A 26,936-nucleotide genomic window follows, 5' to 3' on the forward strand; every position below is an offset into this window, starting at 1 on the left:
TCACATCCATGACAAAACAAACGATAAAGGATAAGCTGAGCGAGATAAGGTTTGTGAAATGGAGGAATTGATGTTTTCACGTTATTTTCAACAATAATTTTTAATCGGATCAACGCTTTATCATTAGTCATTTTGTCTCATTAAGAATGATTCCATAAACCATTAGACATGAAACTACAAACTTAGACCACAAACACTACGAAATTGTAGCTGGAGCAATATATAGGATTCACGTTTCCATTGAATACAACTATTGCCCGAGTAGGTCCTTTGTGGGACCAATAGAACTTGCGAAGTTTTTGTGCTGCTCAGAAATTGTTTTTTTCATTGACATCAAAAGTCAAAACATGTTGTGAGAAAAAATTATGTTGAAAAAAGGTTTTTGTTATTTCAATTTTTATGTAAATACGAGAAGCCCTCACCAAGAAAATGACTACTACTCAATTATGTTATGTTGGGAGAAACTACTCTTCACCATTTTTTAGCATGTCGATGACAAATGAAAATATATATGATATTATAATCAAGGTTAAATGATATGAATATTGTCAGTTCCACATACTTTATTTGAGCCAAACTGAATCTTAAATGCTCTTCAAGGCATCATCATCAGTGGCCTTTTTTTGTAGGCCTCAGTCAACCAAATTAAAAAATACAATGTATTTTAATATCTTGAGACCATTGAAACTTTATTCGGGTTGAAATAAATTATGTGGAACTGACAATATTTTTATTCTGTTTCACCTTAGAAGTGGGAAATTCCTCGACATTTGGCTTCATAGTGTAGATTTTAAATAATATAAAATTCTGTTTTTTTTCGAATACAGAAATATAAGAGCTAATATTGATAATATCAACTTGTTCTGGAGAACTTTCAATTCATATCAACGAAATTCATTCCATGCTGAACAATAATGGACTCGTTCCAGTAATGAACGATTTGTTGAGCGATGGAACCATACATGGGCTTTACAAAACCAATACTGAATCACGCATCTTTGTAGCTTATAAATGCTGAACAACTCATGTCAACTGCACGTCAATGAATTTGACAGCATACAGAAATTAAATGACAGCAACACCAGCATAGCACACTATCAGAATTTACAAGGTTATTGTCATGTTCACAAGCTTCCTCATCTGATATTCTGAAATCGTCCTCAAAAATCTAAAATATGTTCTAGGATATTTTCATCAATACTACGCACTTGCTCATTCATGTATCTGCATTATATTATTGATGAGTATAATAGATCAGCACAATAGAATGTTACAGTAGAGTCAGCAGGTTTTCAATGTAACAGCATGAAATTCTAAAAGGTGAAATGCATTTCACCATAGAAGTTTTACATGACTGCATTGTTGCATAGCATTAATTTATGGGATATTATGTCATATCTGTACTATTGGCTTGGATAATTGAAAGAGGCAGATGAATATAGTAGAAGTTAGCACACATAACTTTTATTATTTATAAGTTATTACAGATCAGTTAAATTTTCCTGAAACGTTAGCATTGAGTAATTCAAAGATAAATACGATGTACAAAATACATCCTTTTAGTGAGTCAAAAATAGTATAGAATATTAATTATTTATTTATTCACTCGTCACATGGTACATCAAATTTTGAGTATCACTCAAATGACTGGCGACATGTCAAAACAATAATAATGATAATAATACCTATTATTACACAAGCTTTATACTAAAACATTGAAGATTGGAGACACATAAGCCATGAAGTCACAAAACTCTACTTATCGCTATATTAACTCGTCAAATATCAATTTTTAGGGTATTTTGTTCCATCACTTGATAAGATAATCCTATTATATTAGAAGAGCAATTTCTATATTTATATATCTGTTTAATTTTATATATGGTTATTTATGTTTAACGGATCTCGAGAACGGCTCTAACGATTTTCACGAAATTTGGAACATAGTAGGTTTATGATATAAATATTTGATTGCTCTAGGTCTCATCCTTGGGAAAACTCGCTAAACGACATTAAAAGGATCATTCATCCTTGGCTGAAACAGCTGTGGATAGTAAAAAAGTGAGTATGTGAAAAATCAAAATATCGCATCCCCGAAATTCATAAGATGACGTAGCCATTAGCCAGCTGTGAAATATAAACACAATCATTTTAGAGAATTGTGTTCTGTTTATCAATAAATAAAAATAACGAGCAAAGCTTGGTGCACCGATATTTATTATTGAAATTGAAAGTCGGCAGCATTCTGAATAGTTTTTCAAATTAATATTCCATTGACTGTTTTTTTTTCAATAGTTGTACTGATTCTATGTTTCTTATGACTGCTGGAAGTTTATTAAAATATTTCGTCCCGGAATAAAATGGTGCTTCCTCAAATGCTGTGCTGTGATGAATGGGAAAGGTAATCAAGTTTTTATTGTGAGTATTATATTCTTGGTTCTCAGTACAGAGTTGGAACTTGTTATTATTAATTTTTACAAACGTTAATAATTGATAGATGGAAGAGTAAGTATTTAAAGTTGTTCAAAATGTGCTCTGCAAGAATCCCTAGCTCTCAATCCGCAGAGAATACTTGAAATCGTTTTTTGAAAAATGAAGACTTCATTACTATCAATAAATACAAGTTATACATAATGGCTTTTTCGCCACACTTGGATGTAATGAGCTGGTTTATGTGCGTCATATGGAGGCCGAAAGTGATTGTTTTCCGACCAGGCCGATAAAACTTTACGGCCCTAGGGCTGTAAAATGACCTTGAATAACAGCTGATCGTGTCCGATCTCACAAATCATAGAGATCTTAATCTCATAACGACTGTATTAATCTATATAATTATGTATCGTGAATCGCGGTATTATGTCTATAATATATTTCATGAATTACTGTTTCATAATTCAATATTTATAAATAGCCTCAACATATATGATGTTGGCTGCATTGTCCATTGTCAGAAAGGTACGTATCGCTAGTATTTAAAAGTGAAGAATCAAATTTGAAATCAAAGTACAATAATTGTATCAATATTTAAAATTAATAATAATTATAAGCAATTATTGTTTCTTTTTATTATCGAATTCCACTTCTTAATGCAATACAATCAACAATAATAATAAGAAAATACTACAGTTCTGAAGTTTAAGGTAAGCCTACTGGTGAAACTCATCCTTGACTGGAAATTCCTAGTAATTTTTCCGAAATTCATTATTAAAACTGTTAGATAATATATTTCTTCAATATTAAACCATATAGAGAAAACATTAGGCCCACTCAAGATTGAATCTTCGAATGTTTTCTCTATGATTTAACTTTTTTCAGAGCAATATTTTGTTGTGAAAATGCCAGGAAAACCGGCTTCAAATTTGCCGCTATACACTATATTATAGTAGTAGCCTAGATACGTTACCTGACTTAATTCAGAGTGAAAATTTTATTGTGAGACAGATGATATATTAATTTTAATAATATAAGTCATGAGCCAAAGTCTGTTGTACGCTTTTTAGGAGTGAAGTAAACTTTAGAAGAGTCTAGTTCACAGTACAGTATTACGTGTCTGCTTAGTCTTATGAGTCAGGCCCCTATGTTCAACAATACGCAATGGCCGAGAGCGTGAAGTCGTAATACATCAGTACTCATAATTCGGTGATTAACAACATGATCAAGGTTCGAATCTCGGTCAATGACATTTTTTTTGTCGATGAATTTCGACTTTTATTAGCTATTTTTTATATTAGTTACCGTACTTACTTTCTTTTAAATTTCAATCAATTTTTTAGATATATTTTGAGTAATTTGAGACAAAACTGTGAAACATGCAATTATATTAATTTTTTTTCATCACATTATTTCAAAATAGTAATGAAAATTCTATTCATCCATTTATCCATGAGATATTGCACCGGGCGCAAAGCGCTTTTATCTGGTAAATGGATTTCATCCGATAAATGGATGAACTATTATTTATTTTAGAAGTATTATTTATAATACTGTATTATGAGGCCAGATTGCACAAAAGTCTGTTAAATATTTGAGATTAAATGTCATGAGAACCAATCAGAATAGACTGTAAATACAAACAATTTGAATGTACATTTGATCTCTCAGAAAAAAGCAGTAGAATCTGCTGTAGTAGGATTCATGTTCTCAAACAATAATCATAGCTGCACATTCGACTTCTATTTGAATAATAAAGAATAAAATAATAGAGATTTGTTGTATAAAAAGTATAATGATTGTATAATTTATTTTATGTGAAAAACAAAGAATTAACTGTCAATAATGCTTATTTTTTATAATTTAATATGTATTTATGTATCTAGTATAATTGAATAGGTATTTAAACAGCTATCAATAAATGATCATTTCTATAACTTGATATGAATTATTTTGTAGTTTTGATACCGAACAATAGAATACGATGATACTATCATAACCTCATTAACATTGTATGATTTATAGTAGCATAACCTTGAAATTTTGCTTTCAAAATTGCCAACTTAACATTATTATTTTTTTTTTTGGTGTGGCGAAAAATAGCGTTCGCAACACGGGCAAAAATGTTTTTCCGGCTCTCGAACGTTTCAAGTTCTCGACTTCGTCTCGAACTTGAAAACCGCGATCTCGAGCCGGAAAACGTACATTTTCGACCCTAGATGCGAAATATACTATTGTTGAGCTTGCAGCTTGTAACTAATCTGTCAGCTATCATAGTGTCCTCTTTCATACAAAAATTTGACTAGAAAATCTCATTACTCACAAAGAGTGATCGAGCTTAAAGAAAGAATTTTGTATCCTAACTGTGAGCTCCGATAGGCTCTTGAAGGGGCACAACAGTACTATCAGAGAAATATTTGAGATAGAAATTTAAAAATGAAAATGGCGCGTTTCCAGTTATAGGCCTACCTCTATCACAATATCGGGATGTGAATGAGATTCCCGATTCTGAAATTTCATCCATTGATGAAACTGAAGCATCATCTAAAGATTTTAACCCCAAAACTTTATATCTCTTGATTCGAATAGACATCTCGTATTGAATAAAAACTCAATAAACATTATTTTCTGAAGATTGGTTCGATCTTCTCATACTTTTCATCAGTCAACTTAAATGGCTATTATCTGCATCGAATATTCACTTGTATTTTCATGATCCATATAGTCAGTCGGCGGATGTAAAATATGCATGAGGAACAACCAGCGAATAATTAGTCCTCCTGGTCATACCGTTATTATTGCTTCGAAATTCATTGCTAAGCTACGGCTGGCATCAGGTGCCTTATCCTCGTGAATTATTACTCGAATACCATTAAACCAGCAATTGGCAATGCAATGGCAATACAGAATGAGCTTACCGACTTACAGGCTGAGTCCTATCTTGCTAATACTACCTACTTAGACTGCAGTCCCCGGAGTATCGATTATCACGGAAGCATAATAAATTTTGTGTTGATTAGGATCATAGAGTAAAGATAGTATAGTGAAGATAGCTTAGGAAGATGACAAAATGCATTTCGCAAATGCATTTCATGGTATAGGGCGTTTATGTTCCTATTTTCACTGTTAACTTGAGCCGATAGTCCTAGTAGATTTTTTCGTGAGGCTATGTGACGCTGGTAGTCTCTCATAATGTGCCGTTCTTATTCTCTCACCCGGCAAAAACTGTAATTATAATGGACAATAGTCGATAGTAGTCGGCTTGAAACTCGGGACTTGAAGTACCTATACTATGAGATATCTACTTATGTTACCTCCTCTCAATGTTTGGATGGTCCCAACAAACAAGATATATCATTAACAAGAAATCGACTAGAAATTTGGGACATAACGTACTTATACCATGAGATATCTACTTATGTTACCTTATCTCAATGTTGTTATGTTCCCAACAAACAAGATATATCATTAACAAGAAATCGACTAGAAATTTGGGACACATAAAGTACTTATACCATGAGATATCTACTTATGTTACCTTCTCTCAATGTTGGGATGTTCCCAACAAACAAGATATATCATTAACAAGAAATCGACTAGAAATTTGGGACATAAAGTACTTATACCATGAGATATCTACTTATGTTACCTTCTCTCTATGTTGGAATGTTCCTAACAACCAAGATTTATATCATTAACAAGAAATCAACTAGAAATTTGAGACATAAAGTACCTGTACCATGAGATATTCACTCAATATGCTCCCTATCTTAGTATGTTTTTACTTTAGAAATTGTCAATGTTTTTGGTATTTCAAAGTCTTATATTATTCAAGCTAAGTATAAACAATAATGAAACCACCCCAATAGAATACTAGGAACCTAATATTCTCTGCATCTACTCCAGCACTATTTTGGGAAATGAAATAATTATTTATAAGGTACAGATTAGAAAGATTGATTTTTCTTCTCATTCATGAGGATTTACCTATTAGCTAACAGGGCAAATCTTCACATAAAATCAGGAGCTTTACCATTAGTAAAGCTCCAATTCTAAACTGAAAGTTTCCTAATTTGACTGCATTACTTTTTTCTCTCATACCTAATTTCCCTCATACATTGAATTGATTAATTCCATTACTTGACCTTCGGTAGAAAACTTTCTTCGAACTATATTGAGGATTTGAAGGACTCTAGATCTCAAAAGAACTCTCTCAAGTCTGCAATATTCTCATCAATTTCATTATATAGAAAAGTTAGGCATTTGTAGATCCAATCGGAATAAAGTCCAACGTTTTAAGACTTGATAAAACTCAGTTTCTACGTTTCATACCTCGTTATGGAGACATCTAGTTTCATTGTGTGAACAACTAAGCGGCCATGAATACTCCTGTGAATCAATTACTGACCTTTCAATGCTCATAGCGGTGAGAGTCAATACTGAGCAGATCGCTGATACGTTCTGCATGTAGTGAACCATTTTGCACAGGAAAACTCCCATTGTCCATGTGTAGGAGAATAACTTCGCGATCTGTGAAGAGAAAAGATACATTTAAATTATCAGTATCAATGGATATTTGATCTCGATGATTATTTCATTATTGATAATATATATTCTAATTCTTATAATACTCTTGGACATGATCTGCTCTAAAATTCTCTAGATTCAAAATAAGCTCTAGACTCCACTACAAACAAAAGTGGCACTATACTCGAAAATTCCATTAGAAGCACCAAGATTTTGTCATTTTGTTTATCTGAATATTGAGCTTCGTTGCCAACTGTTCAGAAATAGCTCCATATTTTTCAGAAATGTGAAGAAATGCAGCGTTGTATTCAATGTAGTGTAGGAAGCTATCAGAAAACCCAATCACGAGCTCATTCATGAATAAAACAGACGCCAATGCACTGCATTCCAAGTCGAGAAAGGTAGAATAATCCCACCGGAAAACACAGATTTTATTGCATTCTATTTCATGGAATCAGGAAGCTTTCAGTTGATGGCGAATTGAATGAATCTTGAATTTCTTACTATTCATTCCCAGTTGTATATTCCCACGCCCACAACCCTCCCATATTTTCCTCAATACAATACTAAAATGAAGGCTAATCATCAAAATGTAGTTGGAGTAGGTTGACGTGATCGGGATTTAAATTTTTCCTAGAATTGCTGCTGAAATATTTTCGCTGTATTACATTATAATTATATGAATGAATGAATCTCCATCTATCTGTTACATAGAAGTAAGGTACTCGCATTTTTCAGACAGGTATTTTCACGGAATACTCCTGAATTAATATTTTGGAAGCTTTAGACTCCATGTTGATGTGCTATTGAAGTTGAGGAAATGGAACAATAATTCAAAATTGGGATAGACCAATCACTCCTTAATTCGAATCATATTTTCAATTCCTTAAAATCCAGTAAGAAGTACTTTTCCAATCTCTTGAAAAACAATGACAATTATCGATAACTGGAATGATTTATCAACGGTGAATTTTTATTGGCGTGGACCAGGAAAGCTTGATCAATTTGAAGCAAGAAACGATTTCTCATGCATCTCCTTGCATTATAATGATTCTCTTCAATCAGTTGCTGAAGCAGGTGGGATATCGTGTTGATAAAAGCATTGCAGTACTTTGAAAATATTCTGATAAATCTAGTCTCGTATCATTCTTTCAGATTTTCTATGAAGGATTCAAGCCATTAAAATCGATAGTCAAGCATTACATTCAAAAATAAAACCGAAACTTCCTATCAACAGTTAACAAGTGAAGTGAGTTTGAATTATTGGATTAATCAAGATACAAGAATAATTAAACAGATTATTAGTTCTTTAATTCTCCTTCTGATAAATGAGATAGAGAATTATCCTCCTTCTTATAAGTTGGAGAATGATAACACGTAATGGGAATATTCGTAGTTGAATGCTTCAATTCTATCCCATTGAAGAGTAACTTCTAAGCCAAACCTTGGAAGAATTCTCGTTGATGGAATCGGGATAGTTACAATTTCCAGTCAGTTTGACATAAACAGTGACTTCAAGCTTATAGTGACCAGATAAAACTTGAACACGACGGAATTCTTTGAAAGAAATAGAATTCCACGTAAGCTCCTAGATTACTGTCAACGCAGAGGTTACAGCCTTGTGTGGCTTATCCCGGATAGAGCTTACATCCACATGACTGGTCGTGGAGCGCAGTTGACAAATCCAAACTCAGTTCCCAGATAGCATTGGCCTCGTTCCTTGGTATTATTCAATAAATGAACCCAGTCTCATTTAATAAAATAAGAGACCTTGATGAAAATACTTCTGATTTGGATGTGAGAGGGAATTGTACTAGGCACTGCTTTTTTTCCACTTCTTCTATCATAGAAAATCTAATTACAATGATTAATTAAATTATTAATTGACTCATCAAACGGTCTCTGTTCAGAATAATGAAACGATACGAGTTCTGCATTTGAAACGCTATAAGTAAAGGTCTGCTTATTTGAAATTTCTATTCATAGAGAAAAGTAATTAAGATGGACTCATAATTGTAAATATCGGGGACCAAGCTTTGCTCTGGAGAACCAAAAAATATAAAAATTTATTACGAAAGAAGAAATATTATGATAACATTCATACAGAAATGTTCTATCCAATCACAGTAAATCCTGATCCTGATCGTAATCCTGATTAACACGTGAACCAAATCAGAGAAGACCATTAAAAAAAGATGGATCTTCTAGAATTAATCAGGATTGAAAATAGTCTGGCTTTTTTGCAACCGGCACTAAGTACCTGATTGAATGATTACAAAAGTTCAACAGCTGAGTCATGATTTTGACACAGTCCAACAAACATGAACTCGCTCACTCACTTCCATCACCAACAGACGACGAAATAATTATTATCAACTGTTTTCCCAAGGATGAGTAATAATTATCCTTTTAATGTCCTCCAGCGAGTTTTCCCAGGGATGGGACCAAGTGCAATCGAATCTTTGAAATTATTATCAACATACTATGTTCTGATTTCGTGGGAATCGTTAGAGCCGTTTTCGAGATCCGGTGAAATACAAACATATAAACATCTAAACATCTGAACATATAAACAACCAAACATCTAAACATATAAACATCTGAACATAAAAACAGAAGTTGCTCGTTCAATAGTATAGGATTACAATACATAATTCGTATGTAATACATTATACGAGAGACCGTAGCAACTGTTTCCTGTCTCTTAAGCATAATTATGAGAATAAAAAAATGAGATCAATTGGTTGGTCAGACAAGAAGAATATCAACAGTGAAGAATTCATCACCATGATTGAATTGGCACAATAAAGGAACAAAGATTTTAAATTTGGAAATCTGACAAGTTCCATTAGAGTACTGAGTTCTCAACAATAGCTAGTTGAAAATTATTCATCATAACAATGTTAATAGGGAGATCAAGGAATCATTTTATGTTTTAGAAAGAGAAACTAACAATTTTCCTAATGAGATTCTCTAAACGTCTGACGACTCCGGGAATAATTGAATTATTCAACACTTCACATCAAAGAGTATTGAGTGATGGAGCGTTAGCTAGGAAGACTGATATTTCTATTATAGTTGTATTTGATAATTTTTTTCATTTTGCTAGTGATAAAATAACAAATTGTATCATGGAGGTGAATCAAAAATTTACAGCATCCATTATGACTAGAATAGCGTTTTCTAACATTGAATGTGTTCTCCCTTCTCATTCAAAGCTGAATTTTTCATTCTCGCTTGCAAATTTTGAGTCTTTGAAAGATAAGTGAAATGTATGTACTTATGTTAGTTACTAATAATGTTTTGTGATTCCGTACATCTTTCATCAATCATGAATAGGTGCACAAAGTCAGTTCAATATTTCTCTGTTCCATAATTGAATTTATCACAATTTTACTTAATTAGTATATTCCAATATTGGAATAATGCTCTTTTTTTCCAAGTCTTCATAAGAGTTCCATTAAAAAATTTTCTATTAGAAATAAATTTCAATAATATTCGGTTATATGTTCATTATTATGGAGACATACAACATCGGCTCCAACATAATTTCTCACTCATAATCTTTCTCACTTTATTCTTTCAAGACTTTGAACAATCAATTTTTAATATTTTGTTTTGCTCATGGTCAACATTTTTACTTTCCTTGCCCTATTACCATAGGTAAGGAAAGTATTGCTTTCCGAAAAAGATAAAGGTACCCCAATTACCAAATTTCTATACGCTTCAAGGTCTCCTGAGTCCAAAAAAGTGGATTTTGGGTATTGGTCTGTATGTGTGTGTTTGTGTATATGAGTGTATGTGCGTCTGTGTACACAATATATCATCTCCCAATTAAAGGAATGACTTGAAATTTGAAACTTGAGGTCCTCACAGTATAAGGATCCGACACAAACAATTTCGATCAAATGCAATTCAAGATGGCGGCTAAAATGGCGAGAATGTTGTCAGAAACAGGGTTTTTAGCGATTTTCTCGAAAACGGCTCCAACGATTTTGATCAAATTCATACCTGAAAAGTCATTGATAAACTCTATCAACTTCCATAACTCCCATATCTGTAAAAATTCCAAGAGCTCAAGCTGCTATTCAAGCTGCTACTTTAGTAATTTTTTATTCTAATACCCAGCTGACAACTAACTTCATTAGTTTGTATTTTCTCACGCAAAAGGCCCCTGGTGTCAGTCAAAAAGAAGGACGAAAACATTCACTTGGAGATACAGTTACTGATGATTACAGTTGGGTGATATTCTCGGTGTTCGTGTTTTATGCAAAGCTTTGTAGTCGTTTACAGTATCACAATAATTTTCCGTACATAGCACAGAACAAACCGAATGAACAAAGGCCTGTCGGGAGCGCATTGTTACCACTATTGTTCGTAATTTAAGTTGCAAGGATTTGAGCAGAATGGTTGGGCGGGGAGGGGGAGGGGGTAGAATATCAGTATGGAGTACTCGAACGAAACTCAGTCCGGAAAGCTTTTGCAAAGTCAAGTACAGTGCAATTGAATTGGGGCGAGCCTTGCGTTGCGATCACCCTGTTTGTCCAGCATCCAACAACAGACAAAGAGCTATCATTAGCCGGCTCCGTTCTTCAGCTGTATAGCATCGCCGCGCACTAGTCTATAAAAGCGCTCAATTAATTTCAGAATGCTCTCCGAGGAAAACTTCAATCCCATTATTAATTTTCAAAAGACAGTTAATTGATTCGCCTGGTGATGATGAATTTCGCTCGTGGGATTCCCAAATCCCGCTCCGGAGTACTCCATTCTTATTCGTAAACCAATAAGCTGAATCTAATGCTATAAATTATAATTGTAATCAACGAATGATTGCTTGCGAAGCATAACGTGCATCCTAAATACCTCAGCGTGACTCTCATCGGCTTCAGTATTACAAGATTGCTAACGGTAATATTATTAGGTTTAAAATGAAACAGAACGGACTGGAAAAGGACAAATTGTATAGAAACAGAAATCATGATCTACAAAAGTGTGGAATAACTTGTACAAGAATAATGCGTCTTGTTTTTCTGGAATCGGGGGAGAGATTCAATTTCCAAAATTAATTTTTTAAATCAAAATTGAGTGAATTGCAAGGTTTTTGTAACTGTGTGTTATCTTGGAACTTGGAGATTACGTAAGAGAAAAATAATTGCGATTTACATGATTGAAGAAAACTCTCAAGGCATGCTGTAAATGCAGGTCAAAAACAATACACATACAGACCAAATCAAAACATCAAAATAAATGACAAAATAACAATGAGCTATAATATTATCATTATTTTGGCTTACAACGCAGTTTAAGTTTACGAATGACAATCTTGATGATAGGAAATTTCTATGTAAGGCCACTGAGTAGCCATAGATTGGTTATACTATGGTAAGGCCCATAGACGGCCCATACATAGATGATATTATATGGGCCAGGTGGAACCTTTCAGCAAGGGACACTCCAACAACAAAAAGCCAAAAATATTTACTTTTTTCCATGTCTACATTTCAATTCCTAGCATGGATATTTTTTGACTGATAACAAAGGTGATAACAAAGGTTATATACAATGACTATCATAATATTTTGAGTAGCCTATTCGAGTACTATTCGAGTTGGATTGTAACAATAACTTTCTTGATTCATCAATAGTCAATTTGAAGACCGATATTCTTCAACACCAATGATATTTTTGAACAATATCATTAACGACTTTATAATGAAGTTGCATTTTCTGGTGATGAAATAATGATTTGCTGTGCGCTAATCATTTATTCGATTGCAGGTTTTTATCAGATCCATCTATCAATTTCGTATCGTTCATCAGCAGTTTCAGATCTCACAGCGATACCACATGAAATTGGATTGCCTACTTCATTATGAATAGCCCAACGCTTTCACGGAAATGGCCCTTCTCATTAGTATGAAAAATATCCGCTCATAATAACTGTATAATGATAGTATCAGCTCTGAAACCGAGTCGATATTAGTCAACCTTAATCGATTTTCCATTATATGGACATAATTGAAAGCCCAATTTCCTGACCATTAGGGCTCATCACTATCCTGAAAATTTCAAAATACGAGGAATTATTTGTTCAGGTCACTGAAACGAACATTCGGATATCAACATGCTGTTAAGAATCATCCGGTGGATTGTGTTAGTGTTGTTCTCATTTTCCATTAACACCATAGGGATTAATGGATTATCATTCACCGATTTCGTAAGAAACTCATCCTTTATTATAATATTCCCATTAATGCTTCATTTCCAATAATTATTCTGGTTGTGAAGTGAGGCAGCTAGTATATTAGACATAATTGAATTGATAAAACTTTTATATTGGTAGAAATGAGGAAGAACTATGCTCTAAAGCTATTCCAATCAATTCAATAAGAGTATTCTACGGGATGAAAAAAAAAATATTCTGTTCATGGGCCTCGTATGGCCATGATAATAAAGCCATGTAATCTTATTTATTTATTCATCCAACAACACATAATCATACAAGCTGGGTTTTCGTTTGTGCGTAAATGCCGTCTTCGACCACGACAGGGAGAGAATCTCAGATTGGGTAGATTTCAATTTGTCTACATAATCTCAAAGATTATGTTCAATTATGTTTTAATGGAGCAGGTTGAGCTTATACTTTTTTATACTTTTAAATGTATACATTCAAATAATATGTTGATATTATTGGAAATGTTTAATTCTCTAACAATAAAGACAAATAATAAAAGTTATTTGATCAGCTGTTTTAGCACACTTGAAATTTGGACGATATAAATGCCAACAATGCTTGCCATCGTCGACTGCGGAAATTAACGCATAAACGAAAATGCACTTTAATTGATAGAAACGTATTATAATAATAAAATGATTGGGAACGAAAAACAGGCACATAGCCCTTACTATTCCATTCCAGAGTTTCGATTCAAAACTAGTATAATAGAGGTGATGATGACAGTAATAACAGACTAATTGGCCTATTTTCGTGATTCATTGCTTTGTTGAAGTACTTTATTTATACAGAAAACATAATTTAACAGTAATTTAGTTGTCTACGCTTCTTTAAAACAGCTCCAGGAATACACAAACTAGTTAAACAAATCTCTCGCTTCTCTTTCGAATAATACAAAAATAGTTTACTTGGCAGTTGATGAAACAACCAGGAAACAATTATTCTGTTTTATCTCTTCAGAAGAGAGTCCCTTTCTTTCTGGGTTCTGACACAGGATGTCTATCCCGGTTTTGGTGTAAACTCAACAGTACAGTATTTAATTTCGCTAGTTTTATGTTTTAAACGCAATTCCATCTTCCTGTATGAGTGAAGAAATATAATAGCAAACTTTCTAAGAGCTTTTGAGCGTTATCCAAGGAGAAGAACAAAAGATTGAAGATAGATTCCTCCACATACGGAGTCTTTGTCCCGGAGTTAAGAGTTGGCAAAACCAGGCAAACTACTCAGGAAGAATCTCATTTGTATGAGAAACTCCAGTCCTATGTAGGAACTTGCATGAGTTGGGAGTTTGGATGTATTATTATTATTTGGGTCGCATTATGCTTACTGATATCGCCAACTTTACGTCTGGTTCTATTGAATCGTAATAATCCATGATTATAAATATGCTTCGCATATACATATCAGGTGATGATAGAGAATTCAAATTATTAATAATGTGTCTTGCCAAGCTAGATTTCTATTATTTCAATTGCTCCTTCAAAGGAAACAAAATGTCAATATAAGTTTTTTGAATGGTTTGCTGGGAAAGTAATCCCAATATATTCTCTATTGATTGATACAATATAAGAGTAAATCTTCAAAATGTTAGGTAGAGAAAGAAATAAGGTAGCCTTGTGATATTCCTCTCCCAAATATGTGTATATTTCTTTCAAATGTTTTCCTCAGGATTTTGGTTCTAGAAGCCAAAAATCGATAATCGACATACAAACATATGAAAAATGTCCACATGAAGGGAATCGAGAATTGCATTTCCTGGGTCGTCATTCAAGGATAAATAGAACACTGGTTGTTGAGAACGCAAATCTCACTTTTCGTATCCCATTTGATGACAACGTGAAGGTGAGATTCGATATTTTCACAACTTATTCATTTTATTAATCAGATTATAATGATTCATTTATTCAATGTAAACTCGCATCATACTAATTTGTTCCGCTACTCCTTTCTCACGGCCTATTTCAAGTTCAAACAACCTTATTCTTGAACCCTCTATCACTTTTGTGATGGATTGATTATAATATGAAACGTTCGATACGAGTATTTTGAAATTATTTTTTGGCATAGCGCCTACGATAACAAGTTATCAGATAACAAACATAATTATTACCAATAATAATGACTAGTAACCTTTCAGGGACACGTAATAACTCTTACCTCCTCAGATATTGTCAAAAATTATGGTGAATTGGCAACAAAATGTTGCCGACTACAGCTGTTTAGGCAACAGAATATCGCCGTCTACAGCAGTTTCGGCAACAAAATATTGCTGACCAAAGCAATCGTTACAAATCAGTTCCAGTTATCAAATAATGATTTTGCGATCTCATGAGATCTGTGATGCGAAATTTTATAATAATAATCTAGTGATTTTCTTCTAGTCGAAAGTTCTTTCCCCTGACACAAGTTTCTGTTGTATGAAACCATCGGTGAGAAGATAACTTACTCTATGATCTCTCTTCATCTCTACATCTGTATATCTTCATCCATATCTCTATCTCCCTATCCTTACCTTTTTCCTACCATCTATCCTTTCCAATTTATTTATTTTCCTATGTATCTCTATGATAAAACTTAGCCTATCTCTATCCGTATCTATCTCTTCCTATCTATATGTTTCTGTCACATATTTCCATTAGTGAGAAGATATATTTCTCTATGATCTCTCTACCTTTACATTAGTATCTGTATATCCATATCTCTATCACTCCATCCTCACCTTTCTCCACCCATCTATCCTTTCCTATTTATTTCTTTCTCTATCCATCCCTATAATGAAACGTAGCTGACTGTAGCAGTTAGCAATGATTGATTGATGCGGTGATGGTTTATATGCAGGTATATATATATACGTTTCATTATAGGGATGGGATATATATATATATATATAATAGTGTGTTGTAGGTAAAGTTGACGATAGATATTTGGGGCAGCATTTGTACCTATACAGAATGTTTCAGAAGTAGTGTCGAATATTCTAGGGTATCCTGGATGATAGGAGTCTACAAAATGTCGTATTTGAAGTGTCCAAAACTCAGCGGTTATCCTCATAGCTGCAATTTTATTTTTTTTTTCAATTTCAATTTCAATTTATTTATTTACACACACACACACATAAGATACATCAATATGGAATAAAAATTAATTACATCGATAAAAAACTTCTCAACTACACAAAAAGTCAATAAAAAACAATACAGTATAAAATAAATAACATAAATATGAGAACACATTACAATATTAGAAGGCAATTTATACATGTTATCTGGTGAAGAAGGATAGAGGATTAAAAGTTCTTCCAACTATGGCTATCCATGTCATAGGAAGGCTTTTGATCCTTGGAATTTTTGGAAAGGATTGGGAAAGGGATGTGATAGAGCACAAGTAGGGGAAGTGAGCGCACTAATCAGAAAAGTTCTCTGTTAACTTATAATAGTTCTCAAAGGTAGAAGAAGTAGTTTATTTTGATCCAAGCATTGATATATGTTTTCACTTTTTTTGTTATCTTGGCACAGCTAATAATTTGTTCAGGAATTTTATTCATAATTTTAGTGCTTAAATATATGAGTTGTCTTCTAATATTTTCAATGTTAGTATGATAGATTAGGTACTTATTTGAGTTGGGTCTTAAATTGTATTGATTATTGATAGTATTATTAGTGCAAATGAAATTATCTTTATATTTAAATATATACTTCACTACATTCATTACATACAACTGTCTAACTGTCAACATGTTAAACTTTTCAAAAGTCAGGTTGGTTGAGAAAAGTCTAGGCTTATTTAAGATTGTTTTAATGATTGATTTTTGAATTATGAAAAGCTCTTCCAAGTGGGAATTATAACAGCCCCCCCATACTGAAATACCATACTGAATTATGGACTGTACCAGTGCAAAGTATACCATTTTAAGATGACTTGAGTTTAGAATTTTTTTTTTTGCTTCGTAGAATTTATAAGAAAGATATCTGATTCTTTTGCATAAAAATTTGATATGGATGTCCCACTTCAGATTTCTCACTTGGGAATTTTTATCTCAAGAATGAAATGTTGTATTGATCTGAAATTTGGCATGAATATTAAAGACTCAACTTAAAATAATAGAATAGGCTAAAAAATTTTTGATGTAAATTTCCCAAATGGCGGCCATTTTAAATTTTTGATAAATATAATGGTGAGTTGTAGATGGAGTTCACTATGTACATTTGGTACAGTATATACATTTAGGGCAGTATTTGTCAGTATAAAATTGTGAGCGTGTACAGTTGGTGATAGATATTTGTTGCAGTATATATACATTTAGGGCAGTATTTGTGAGTATATATAATTGTGAGCGTGTTGTAGGGAATGTTGGTGACTACATTTTATATACATTTGGTACAGTTTATAAATGTGGGGCAGTCCCATAGCCACCTCTAATACAAGGCCCCGGCCTACGATATTGCGACGTCGCAGCGTAGGCCTAGAATCTAATACATGATTGGTGAAAAAGATCAGCTGGTATTTTTTTAAATATTTTCCACCAATCATGTATCAGAATCTAGGCTTACACTGCGACGTTGCAATATCGTAGGCCGGGGCCTTGTATTAGAGGTGGCTATGGCAGTATTTGTAAGTATATAATTGTGAGTGTGTTGTAGGTGTTGATAGATATATAAGGAACAGTATATACATTTAGGGCAGTATTTGTGAGTATATAATTGTGAGTGTGTTGTATGTAGGTGAAGTTGGCGATAGACATTTGGGGCAACGGCGGTTGGCGACCAAACGGCTTTGTCATGGAATGGCCGAACGGGTGCAGCGACATGCTCGCCGTGCTTGCCGACTCTGGCAAGGTGCTCTTCCAGCACATGACACTCGTCGAGCGAGTCACCTCGCACAACACCACCGAGCCCATCCACTATGCCTCGCCCGCTGACCACATCCATCCCGAATACAAATGCCCGGTGCCTGTGGTAAATCAACACTACTTGCTCTTTCATTATCAGTATCACTCGATCTGTCATTCTATTGCTCTTCCATTAGTAACACTCGATCTGTCAGTTTATTTTTGTACTAGCTTCTCATTTCTTGCTCTCTGCATTAGTGCCGTTCGCACATTGTCGTTTCATTGTCGTTTTGGGATATCAACTTATTAAGTGGATTAATAAATCAATATTACGTTTGTTTGCTATAATGTGATTTATTTTCAATTAGCTTACCCGGCGAACTTCGTACCGCCAAAAAGTCAATGTATCTCATGTCACACTTGACTTAATTTGGTGAATCATGAATTAATCTGACAATCAATATTTCTATTTACATCTCAATACGGACTTCCCATGTGCTTAAAACTACCGTTTTAATACCAGTAAACAATTTTATTACAGGATGACGTGTTTATTACAGCTGGTAAATTCATATGCTAAATCATATTATCACAACATGATCTTGATCATGATGATCTTCCCGTTCCAAGTTAGCCGATCGGCCGACAATTTCGAAAACATAGGTCTGTAAAATGGATTAAGATATATTTATTATTATCCTATTAAAATTTCTGGTCAGAAACCATCCCCAATATTCACACAACATATTCCCAAAGTTTCATGCCGTTCTGTCAAGTAGTTTTCGAGTCTATAGGGAACAAACAATCTCACACACAAACAGACATTCATCTATATATATATTAGTCCAGGCGCTGGCTTACATTGAGCATGCATGAGAGAGGCAGAGAATTTGACTTCGGATTATTGTTAGGGGGTCTTTAGTGTATATGAAACTCGATGTCGTCACGTCCCAGGGTGGTCGACAGATTGGGGGGGAGGGGGGTAAGTTGTAAAAAACGCGCGCTTATAAAATCGCCTGTCCTGCAGTTACTATTCATAGTGCAGCTTTGAATTTTCTCTCAATATTATGTACACATAACTGGCTTTCAATGTGGTCCTCTACATTTTTGCGATAAACCGCATAGTTTTTCCGTAAAAAAATAAAATATCTCGAAAAATGTATTTTTTTATTAATGACTTTTTGTTATTTCTCGAATATTTGAGTCGTTAGCCAACTTAGAGGAAAAGGTTCTCAATAAACGTTGTAGGCCGTTTCTTCCTGAATCCAATGATATATATAGTTTGGGGGTTACGATCATAGATGCGGTGGTGGGAGGGGGATAAGTAGCACTGTTACGCTGCGGCGCGGTCCTCCCCCATGATTAATGCGCTTATTGGCCTGTCTATCGCATCGCTCCTACTAGTCTATGCATTCAAATTATGCATTTCAGGAACACTATCTTATGTATTTTCGGTCGCTGAACACGATTTTTCAACTCTCAAGTCTCAATAATTGATCATTCTCATCATAATATACAAATTATGGTCAAAACTACAAACTTCATCTTATTATCATTATTTATGATTACATTGTAATGATAAACCATCTTTTTAGGAATCCTATATGTGTTTCTCAGTCGATCAAAAACTTATATTCCATAAAGAGATAATAATTATTCGATTTAGTTCAATTATCACTTACCCCATAGAACACCGAGTAACAGGAGTAAAATATTTTCTTAATATAAATTTACAGTTGAAGCACAAATAATGCCAATTACTCCCATGTGATGTGACTAAATATTTGATAACAAAGGGAATACAACTCTAAAGCTGCGTTTACACCAAAATTATTAACAAAATGTTAATAACTTAATCTTTATAGATTCTATTGGATTGAACATAGCTTATCATACACATGATGAACATAATGTGTATGTCAAGTTCCGTTCAATCTAATAGAATCTTTAAATATTAAGTTATTAACATTTTGTTAATAACTTTGGTGTAAACGCAGCTTCATCAACTGATTTCTGTAACTTATATCTACGAATAGATACTTTTCATCTGGCTGAGTTTGACTGATTGTCTTGGGGTGGTACTTGATTGGAAGTGGAATAGGAGATATCTTTGTTGAATCTGAAATATTTGGAGAGAATACTGTTGGAAATCTATTGAGGGGAGATCAGTATAATTAGGGTGTGAGAGCAAGCAATCAATTCAATGAAACAACTACAAGAAGAACTCATGAACGGTTCAAATATGAGAGAATGTCAAAGTATATTTGAAAGAAGTCAGGAGCAATTTGTGGAGTTTTTTTAGAATCACAATGCAAAATCAATGACTACTTGAAATTATGAGAGATTATTGTAACATAGTTTAAATTATCTTAAATTGTATTCGTGCTCATAAGGAAGGACTCTGATATTGCACATAGAAACTAACGAGAAAAGATCCCATACTTTTTTCATTTAATCACACATACTATGCTATTGAGTCTGTGTTATATCTAGAAAATATGGAAAAATACCCACAGAAGTAGAAAATCATTTCCAATAAGGAAACATTAACTCTATACTGTCAATACATTGACTCTCTGTCAAAAGGAAACCTTGAGAATTTAATAATGTGACAACCGATCATGCTTTGGAGCAAACCCTCATTCGATCATCTAAGACTCTTAGGTGAGTGATTGGAATAGCTAGTTCTTCAAAGGTTTCCCTAAAATGGCTGCTACTATATAATGAATCTTCCATCAATGATATTCTGTTCAAGTATGTAGACATCATTATGGATATCACTGAAGATTGTGAAGAAAGTCATCGAAGGAACTAAAACAAGAATAATGGGAGATGAGAATGATTTCCAGAAGCATAACCTTCTCACGAGAACATTACATTTTTCTTCAAGACTCTGATGAACAACAGAATCTGCATAATGTTATCAATGGCCTGGAAGCAAGTGAAGAAGTGTGTGATTCTCTTTTGAATGTAGAAAGAAATAGGCCTAGTTATTCGGTATCCTACGATTTTGATCTGAACATAGTTGTGGCAAATTGTAAAAGTGTTTTCTCACCTATAAAAAGAAACAGAGTTCTGTCATTCTCCACGATGCAATCAGACAAAAATCCTAGTCTTAGTTCATTCTAGAACAAAAAGATCCTATCTCTGTATTTTTACTAGGTAGCTGTTTAAAGATAAATCAGCATTGATGTTTTAGTGCAGCATGCATTTCTACAATAACCGCAATCTCTGTCAACATCTGATGGATATTTAAAAAAAAACTTAATCTCACTTGGTCCATGAAATTGTAAGTTAATCTAGTTGTGGATTTGACTAAATCCCTAAATATCGTTGACAAATTCGCATAATGATGACATGGCTCTCCTGAATTCAACTCCTTCTTCACTTTTCAAAACTTTCAATACGCTGCAAGATCATAGAAACTTTGTGATGAGAAGAGTTATGAAAATTCTCAATGAGAATGGAGTGGTACAGGTGGACATAGTTTTTCATGTCTATGGTCTAAATTCAAACAAAGGTAGTGACAATACTAGAAGCAGCAGAGTAAAAGAATCACTCCAATAATATGCTCTCCAAACCATCGAGACTTGATTTCTAAATATGTGGCGGAGATTTATTAATGTGACATGCAAGAATCTATAAAGGAATAATCCATACGTTGGCTACGTGCAGGAATACATTCATTCATTCATTTGTGGATAAAATTACAAATCATATAAATATGTTTGGGAAAAAATAACAGGCATGGCCCCAAAACTATTCTATTCCCAAATTTTGATACTGACTAACTTGTTACCATTTCAAAACAGTCTGAACGGGGATACAATAATGGATGAATCTATCAAAAGTTAGTAAAATGCCATTATAATAATACTGTTAGAAATAATTTGAATGAATATTTAAATTTTCATTCATTTTGATTTGACACATATCTATTATAATATTGGATATGATTTATCGAAAGTTCACGACAAACTGAAGATTCACGAAAAATTAACATTTTCATACTAAACATTATGATAATGAATGAATGATAACATTTCCACCATAAAGAACCAATAATTCCACAAACATTTCTTGGAAATTAACTGACCACTATATCAAGTAAGCGTGGCCAGTGTGTAATTAATAATTTAGCCTGCAGCGCATCACAATAAATTAATTTGAAATGTAAACAATAAAACATAAACACATATAAATATTATCATTATTCTATCTCAATATATTTCTTGAAACCAAAGTTTCGTTTATTTCAAACAGTCATTTCTCAGTTTTCTTGCAGAATGAGACGAAGTTTGTAATTTTGACCATAATTTGTATATTATGATGAGAATGATCAATTATTGAGACTTGAGAGTTGAAAAATCGTGTTCAGCGACCGAAAATACATAAGATAGTGTTCCTGAAATGCATAATTTGAATGCATAGACTAGTAGGAGCGATGCGATAGACAGGCCAATAAGCGCATTAATCATGGGGGAGGACCGCGCCGCAGCGTAACAGTGCTACTTATCCCCCTCCCACCACCGCATCTATGATCGTAACCCCCAAACTATATATATCATTGGATTCAGGAAGAAACGGCCTACAACGTTTATTGAGAACCTTTTCCTCTAAGTTGGCTAACGACTCAAATATTCGAGAAATAACAAAAAGTCATTAATAAAAAAATACATTTTTCGAGATATTTTATTTTTTTACGGAAAAACTATGCGGTTTATCGCAAAAATGTAGAGGACCACATTGAAAGCCAGTTATGTGTACATAATATTGAGAGAAAATTCAAAGCTGCACTATGAATAGTAACTGCAGGACAGGCGATTTTATAAGCGCGCGTTTTTTACAACTTACCCCCCTCCCCCCCAATCTGTCGACCACCCTGGGACGTGACGACATCGAGTTTCATATACACTAAAGACCCCCTAACAATAATCCGAAGTCAAATTCTCTGCCTCTCTCATGCATGCTCAATGTAAGCCAGCGCCTGGACTATATATATATAAACGCGAAATGGCACTCACTGACTGACTGACTGACTCACTCACTCACTCACTCGCAGAACTAAAAATCTACCGGACTAAAAACGTTCAAAATTTGGTAGGTATGTTCAGTTGGCCCTTTAGAGGCGCACTAAGGAATCTTTTGGCAATATTTTAACTCTAAGTATGGTTTTTAAGGGTTTAAAGTTTGCATTTAGCATGTATAATCTTCTTATTCCAATCTCTTAATTATAATTGAAATTTCCATATCATATGTTACTATAGAACTATATTCTAGATAGAGTATCTCTTCGAAACAGTTGTTAACTGGTAACTAAATCAATAATTTTGTCAGGTTGGCATTAAGTTGAGTTGACTTTGTTAGGTTGGCACCAAGTTGAAGATTGAAATGCATTTATCGCGGAAAAAGTTATTGGGCACTGCTACTTCAATCAGAGCTATTCCTGGGAATATTATATTAGTAGCCGTCAGGCTCGCTTCGCTCGCCATATCCGTTTAGCCAGACGTTTAGTCTGGACCCCCGACTGGATCGTCCTAACATATAATAAAAATGCAGGCGAGCGGAGCGAGCCTGCTGATTTCATTCTTGGACGATCCAGTCGAAGGTCCAGTGGGCAGAGCCCCCTGGCTAGACGGATTTGGCGAGCGAAGCGAGCCTGACGGCTTGTTTTTATATAATAGAGATGTAAGCCATCCTGATGGCAGTTTGCACAGTGGAAGCTTGAACTGAATTGATCACCAGGTCCTTTGCATGACAAAATACAAACCAATAATATTAATAGTCAGCTTATAATAGCTATTATAATATATCATAGCTATAAATAGCTATATAATCAGCTTATTATCGCTATTTTCTCTCTCTGAGTTTAAGTTTTATTTTTTGTGTCATGTGTACTGTATTGTATTGTTTTTCTAATTCTCTCTTTGCTTACAAAAGGAATTGCATATATGCTACAAATGAATTACATTATGTTACTAAATGGATTACATATGTACAGTGAATTGTAGATTAATAATTACATGAAACATCTCTTTTTCTTTTGATTTTTCAAATTATTATGAATTCATTCTAGTTTTTCTGCTCTCTTAGTATTTCACTCTTAGTACTTCTTCTTTTCGGATTGAAATTTTATTTATTTTTTTTCTAGTTTTTTCATACATTCCATAATATGTTTCTTTTTTCTTTATTATATTTTTTCTATTTTCGACTGAATCTCAAGCCGCTAATTATAGCCGACTGATTACTCGTTGCCATCGCTCAAACTACTTAGTTTTGCTGGTAACGCCAATGATAATATTATAATCGATTTTTAAATGGAAAATATTTTAATTTTAAGTTTTTGCAATGTATTGTATAAGAAATTTTTTATATTTTTCACATTTGTAAAGTTTGTTTAATGATTTTGGCAATAAATATTTCTTTCTTCTTTTTTTAAATAGGAAATTACTAGAATATTACAACTAATATAAGACTTTGAGGGGTCGGTTCTAGCTGATTATCTGAAGCATTTACGAGTAAACCTGGCTAGCTGGGAGGTCCGTGGAAGTCCTAAAAATTTACTATAAACTATTTTCACATTTGAGAGAGATGAGAGCTGCAGAAATATTCATGAGCCCAGGCATACAGAGAGCGATCTATTATTACATATAAGTTTCTATATCTTCGATTACTTTTGTAGATATAGGATCGCAGATCGCTCTCTTCCTGGCCGGGCCCTATAGAATCAGTCCTTTCTACATTCTCAATTCATCAAATATAGAAAAATTCAAAATAATATCCATTCCAACCTTCAGACACAGAGAATTATGAGGTAGCCAATGCCATCTGTTAGCTCAGTAAAGAACTAGCAGGGGAACTCGTTGCTGCCTTGCTTGATTGTAATTGGCTGGAGGCGTAGCTAGTTGGTCTGATCTAAGTGGGGCGACCAATCGTACGGCGTGAAGTGTTTAAAGCCTGACTGGCTATAATCTCCTCTGATTGGCTGTAAGGTTATTGGCTGATACAATGTTGTGCTAGTGTAACATGCCTATTGAGATAGTACTACTTTGAGATTGGGTTATTATCTAAGCAATGTAAACATGTACTGTAACAGAAAATTGGACTTTTTTGTTTTGTTTATGCTAGTAGTGATACTGATTTATGGACCAGGCTTCACTCAATCAAATCGTTGGCTTGGAAACAATGTCGGGATAATATTTTACTGTTAATTTTTAAAAAGTTGAAGAAGTGATCATTCTGATCCCTTATTATTTCTCATAATACAACTCATGATATCCTTCAAATCATCTCTAGCATGAAGTAAGTGTGATGCAGGACTGAGATAAGAGCAACTTAATAATTATTATGAGGCTGAATTCAAGAGTGATTAAAAGCATATGGCTCTCTTGTTTTGTTATTTCTCTCTTCAAAATAGCACAATCGCAATGTTGTCAGGTAGTACACAGTTGAAATAATAATCATACAATTAGTTACAGGTTTATTTTGGTACACAGTTGAAATAATAACCATACAATCAGTTACAGGTTTATTTTTGTTGTTCAACAGGGAGTATACCACGAGAGGAACATGGACATTTCACTCTACAGCACATTGAATGTCCCCAGATTCATTCATGGCAGATGGCGAATGAATGTCAGTTTCATACGGAAACGAGATAAACAACTGCTCGGATGCATTCGCAGGATAATACAGGTTGTCTACAAAAACAAAGTTGGAGCATAAACCACTATCCAACAAACAAATATTGAAATAATATCACTATCATTGTACAGTGATGATAATAAAGCTACAATAATAATATTTTAAAGTAGTGAGTGCTATTTGTAAGTGTAAGTGTAAGTGATTGAATGAATGACTATATCAAGTCAAAATATATTTTCAGCTATTACCATTATCACCTGTTTCTTATTCACTTAGAATGAATGAATACTTTCAATGTGAACACCTCAAATTTCCAATGTTACATTACATTCAATGTGATTACACCAGATAAGTCAACTGAGTTTTCATCAAATTGCGATTATACGTTGTGTCAATTATTACTTTCCTTGCCCTATTACCATAGGTAAGGGAAGTATTGCTTTCCGAAAAAATTAAGGTACCCCAGTTTCTAAATTTCTATACGTTTCAAGGTCCCCTGAGTCCAAAAAGTGCTATTTGGGCATTGGTATATATATATATATATATATATATATATATATGTGTGTGTGTGTGTGTGTGTGTGTGTGTGTGTGTGTGTGTGTGTGGTGTGTGTGTGTGTGTGTGTGTGTGTGTATGAGTGTATGTGCGTCTGTGTACACGATATCTCATCTCCCAATTAACGGAATGACTTGAAATTTGAAACTTAAGGTCCTACAATATAAGGATCTGACACGAACAATTTCGATCAAAAGCAATTCAAGATGGCGGCTGAAATGGAGAAAATTTTGTCAAAAACAGGGTTTTCCGCGATTTTCTCGAAAGCGGCTCCAACGATTTCAACTAAATTCATACCCAAAATAGTCATTGATAAGCTCTATCAACTGCCTCAAGTCTCATATCTGTAAAAATTTCAGGAGCTCCGCCCTATCTATGCAAAGTTTTACTTTATCAGCCTTCAGATACAATTTAAACAAAAAAATTTGATTGTAAAAGATTGAGCATGAAAATCTCTACAATTAATGTTCAGTAACACTTTCACCTAAAATTGAAAATAAGCACGAAATTCAAGAAAATGTGATATCCAATTGCAAACTGTTGATTCTATAAAATGATTCACTATGTAGAGATAGCAGACCTTGTATGTCTCCAGCATTATTGTCCTGTCACCAGCTGGCTCAGATCTTTTGTTTATAAGTAGACTTGAGAAGCGCGGGAACACTAGCGTCAGTTGATCAATTTTCATAACGGCAAGGAAAGTTGTGTGAGTGCGCC

General features: G+C 33.8%; 2 protein-coding genes across 3 annotated transcripts in view; one reads left to right on the forward strand and one right to left on the reverse strand.

Annotated features, from left to right (window-relative positions):
* The window catches only part of LOC111043418 (QRFP-like peptide receptor), a 165,578-nt gene that overhangs the window by 27,728 nt on the left and 110,914 nt on the right, over window positions 1-26,936 (reverse strand). Inside the window, exon 4 of the mRNA XM_039428793.1 lies at window positions 6,839-6,960. Coding sequence (XP_039284727.1) covers window positions 6,839-6,960 — 122 coding nt within the window. The remainder of the gene's footprint in view (window positions 1-6,838; window positions 6,961-26,936) is intronic.
* LOC111061602 lies at window positions 2,177-26,037 on the forward strand. Of its 2 annotated transcripts, none has more exons than XM_039428795.1 (4): window positions 2,177-2,401; window positions 14,861-15,034; window positions 17,914-18,147; window positions 25,569-25,873. In XM_039428795.1, the coding sequence occupies exons 1-4, from the start codon at window positions 2,393-2,395 to the stop codon at window positions 25,743-25,745; spliced, it is 594 nt and encodes a 197-aa protein (XP_039284729.1). In that variant the 5' UTR covers window positions 2,177-2,392; the 3' UTR covers window positions 25,746-25,873. The 2 variants fall into 2 exon arrangements, with proteins under 2 accessions (XP_039284729.1, XP_039284728.1); XM_039428794.1 differs by lacking the exon at window positions 2,177-2,401 and adding an exon at window positions 13,065-13,174 and having other exon boundaries at window positions 25,569-26,037.

This window comes from Nilaparvata lugens, chromosome 5, assembly GCF_014356525.2.
Source record: "Nilaparvata lugens isolate BPH chromosome 5, ASM1435652v1, whole genome shotgun sequence".
In the NCBI taxonomy this organism is placed as follows: Eukaryota; Metazoa; Arthropoda; class Insecta; order Hemiptera; family Delphacidae; genus Nilaparvata; species Nilaparvata lugens.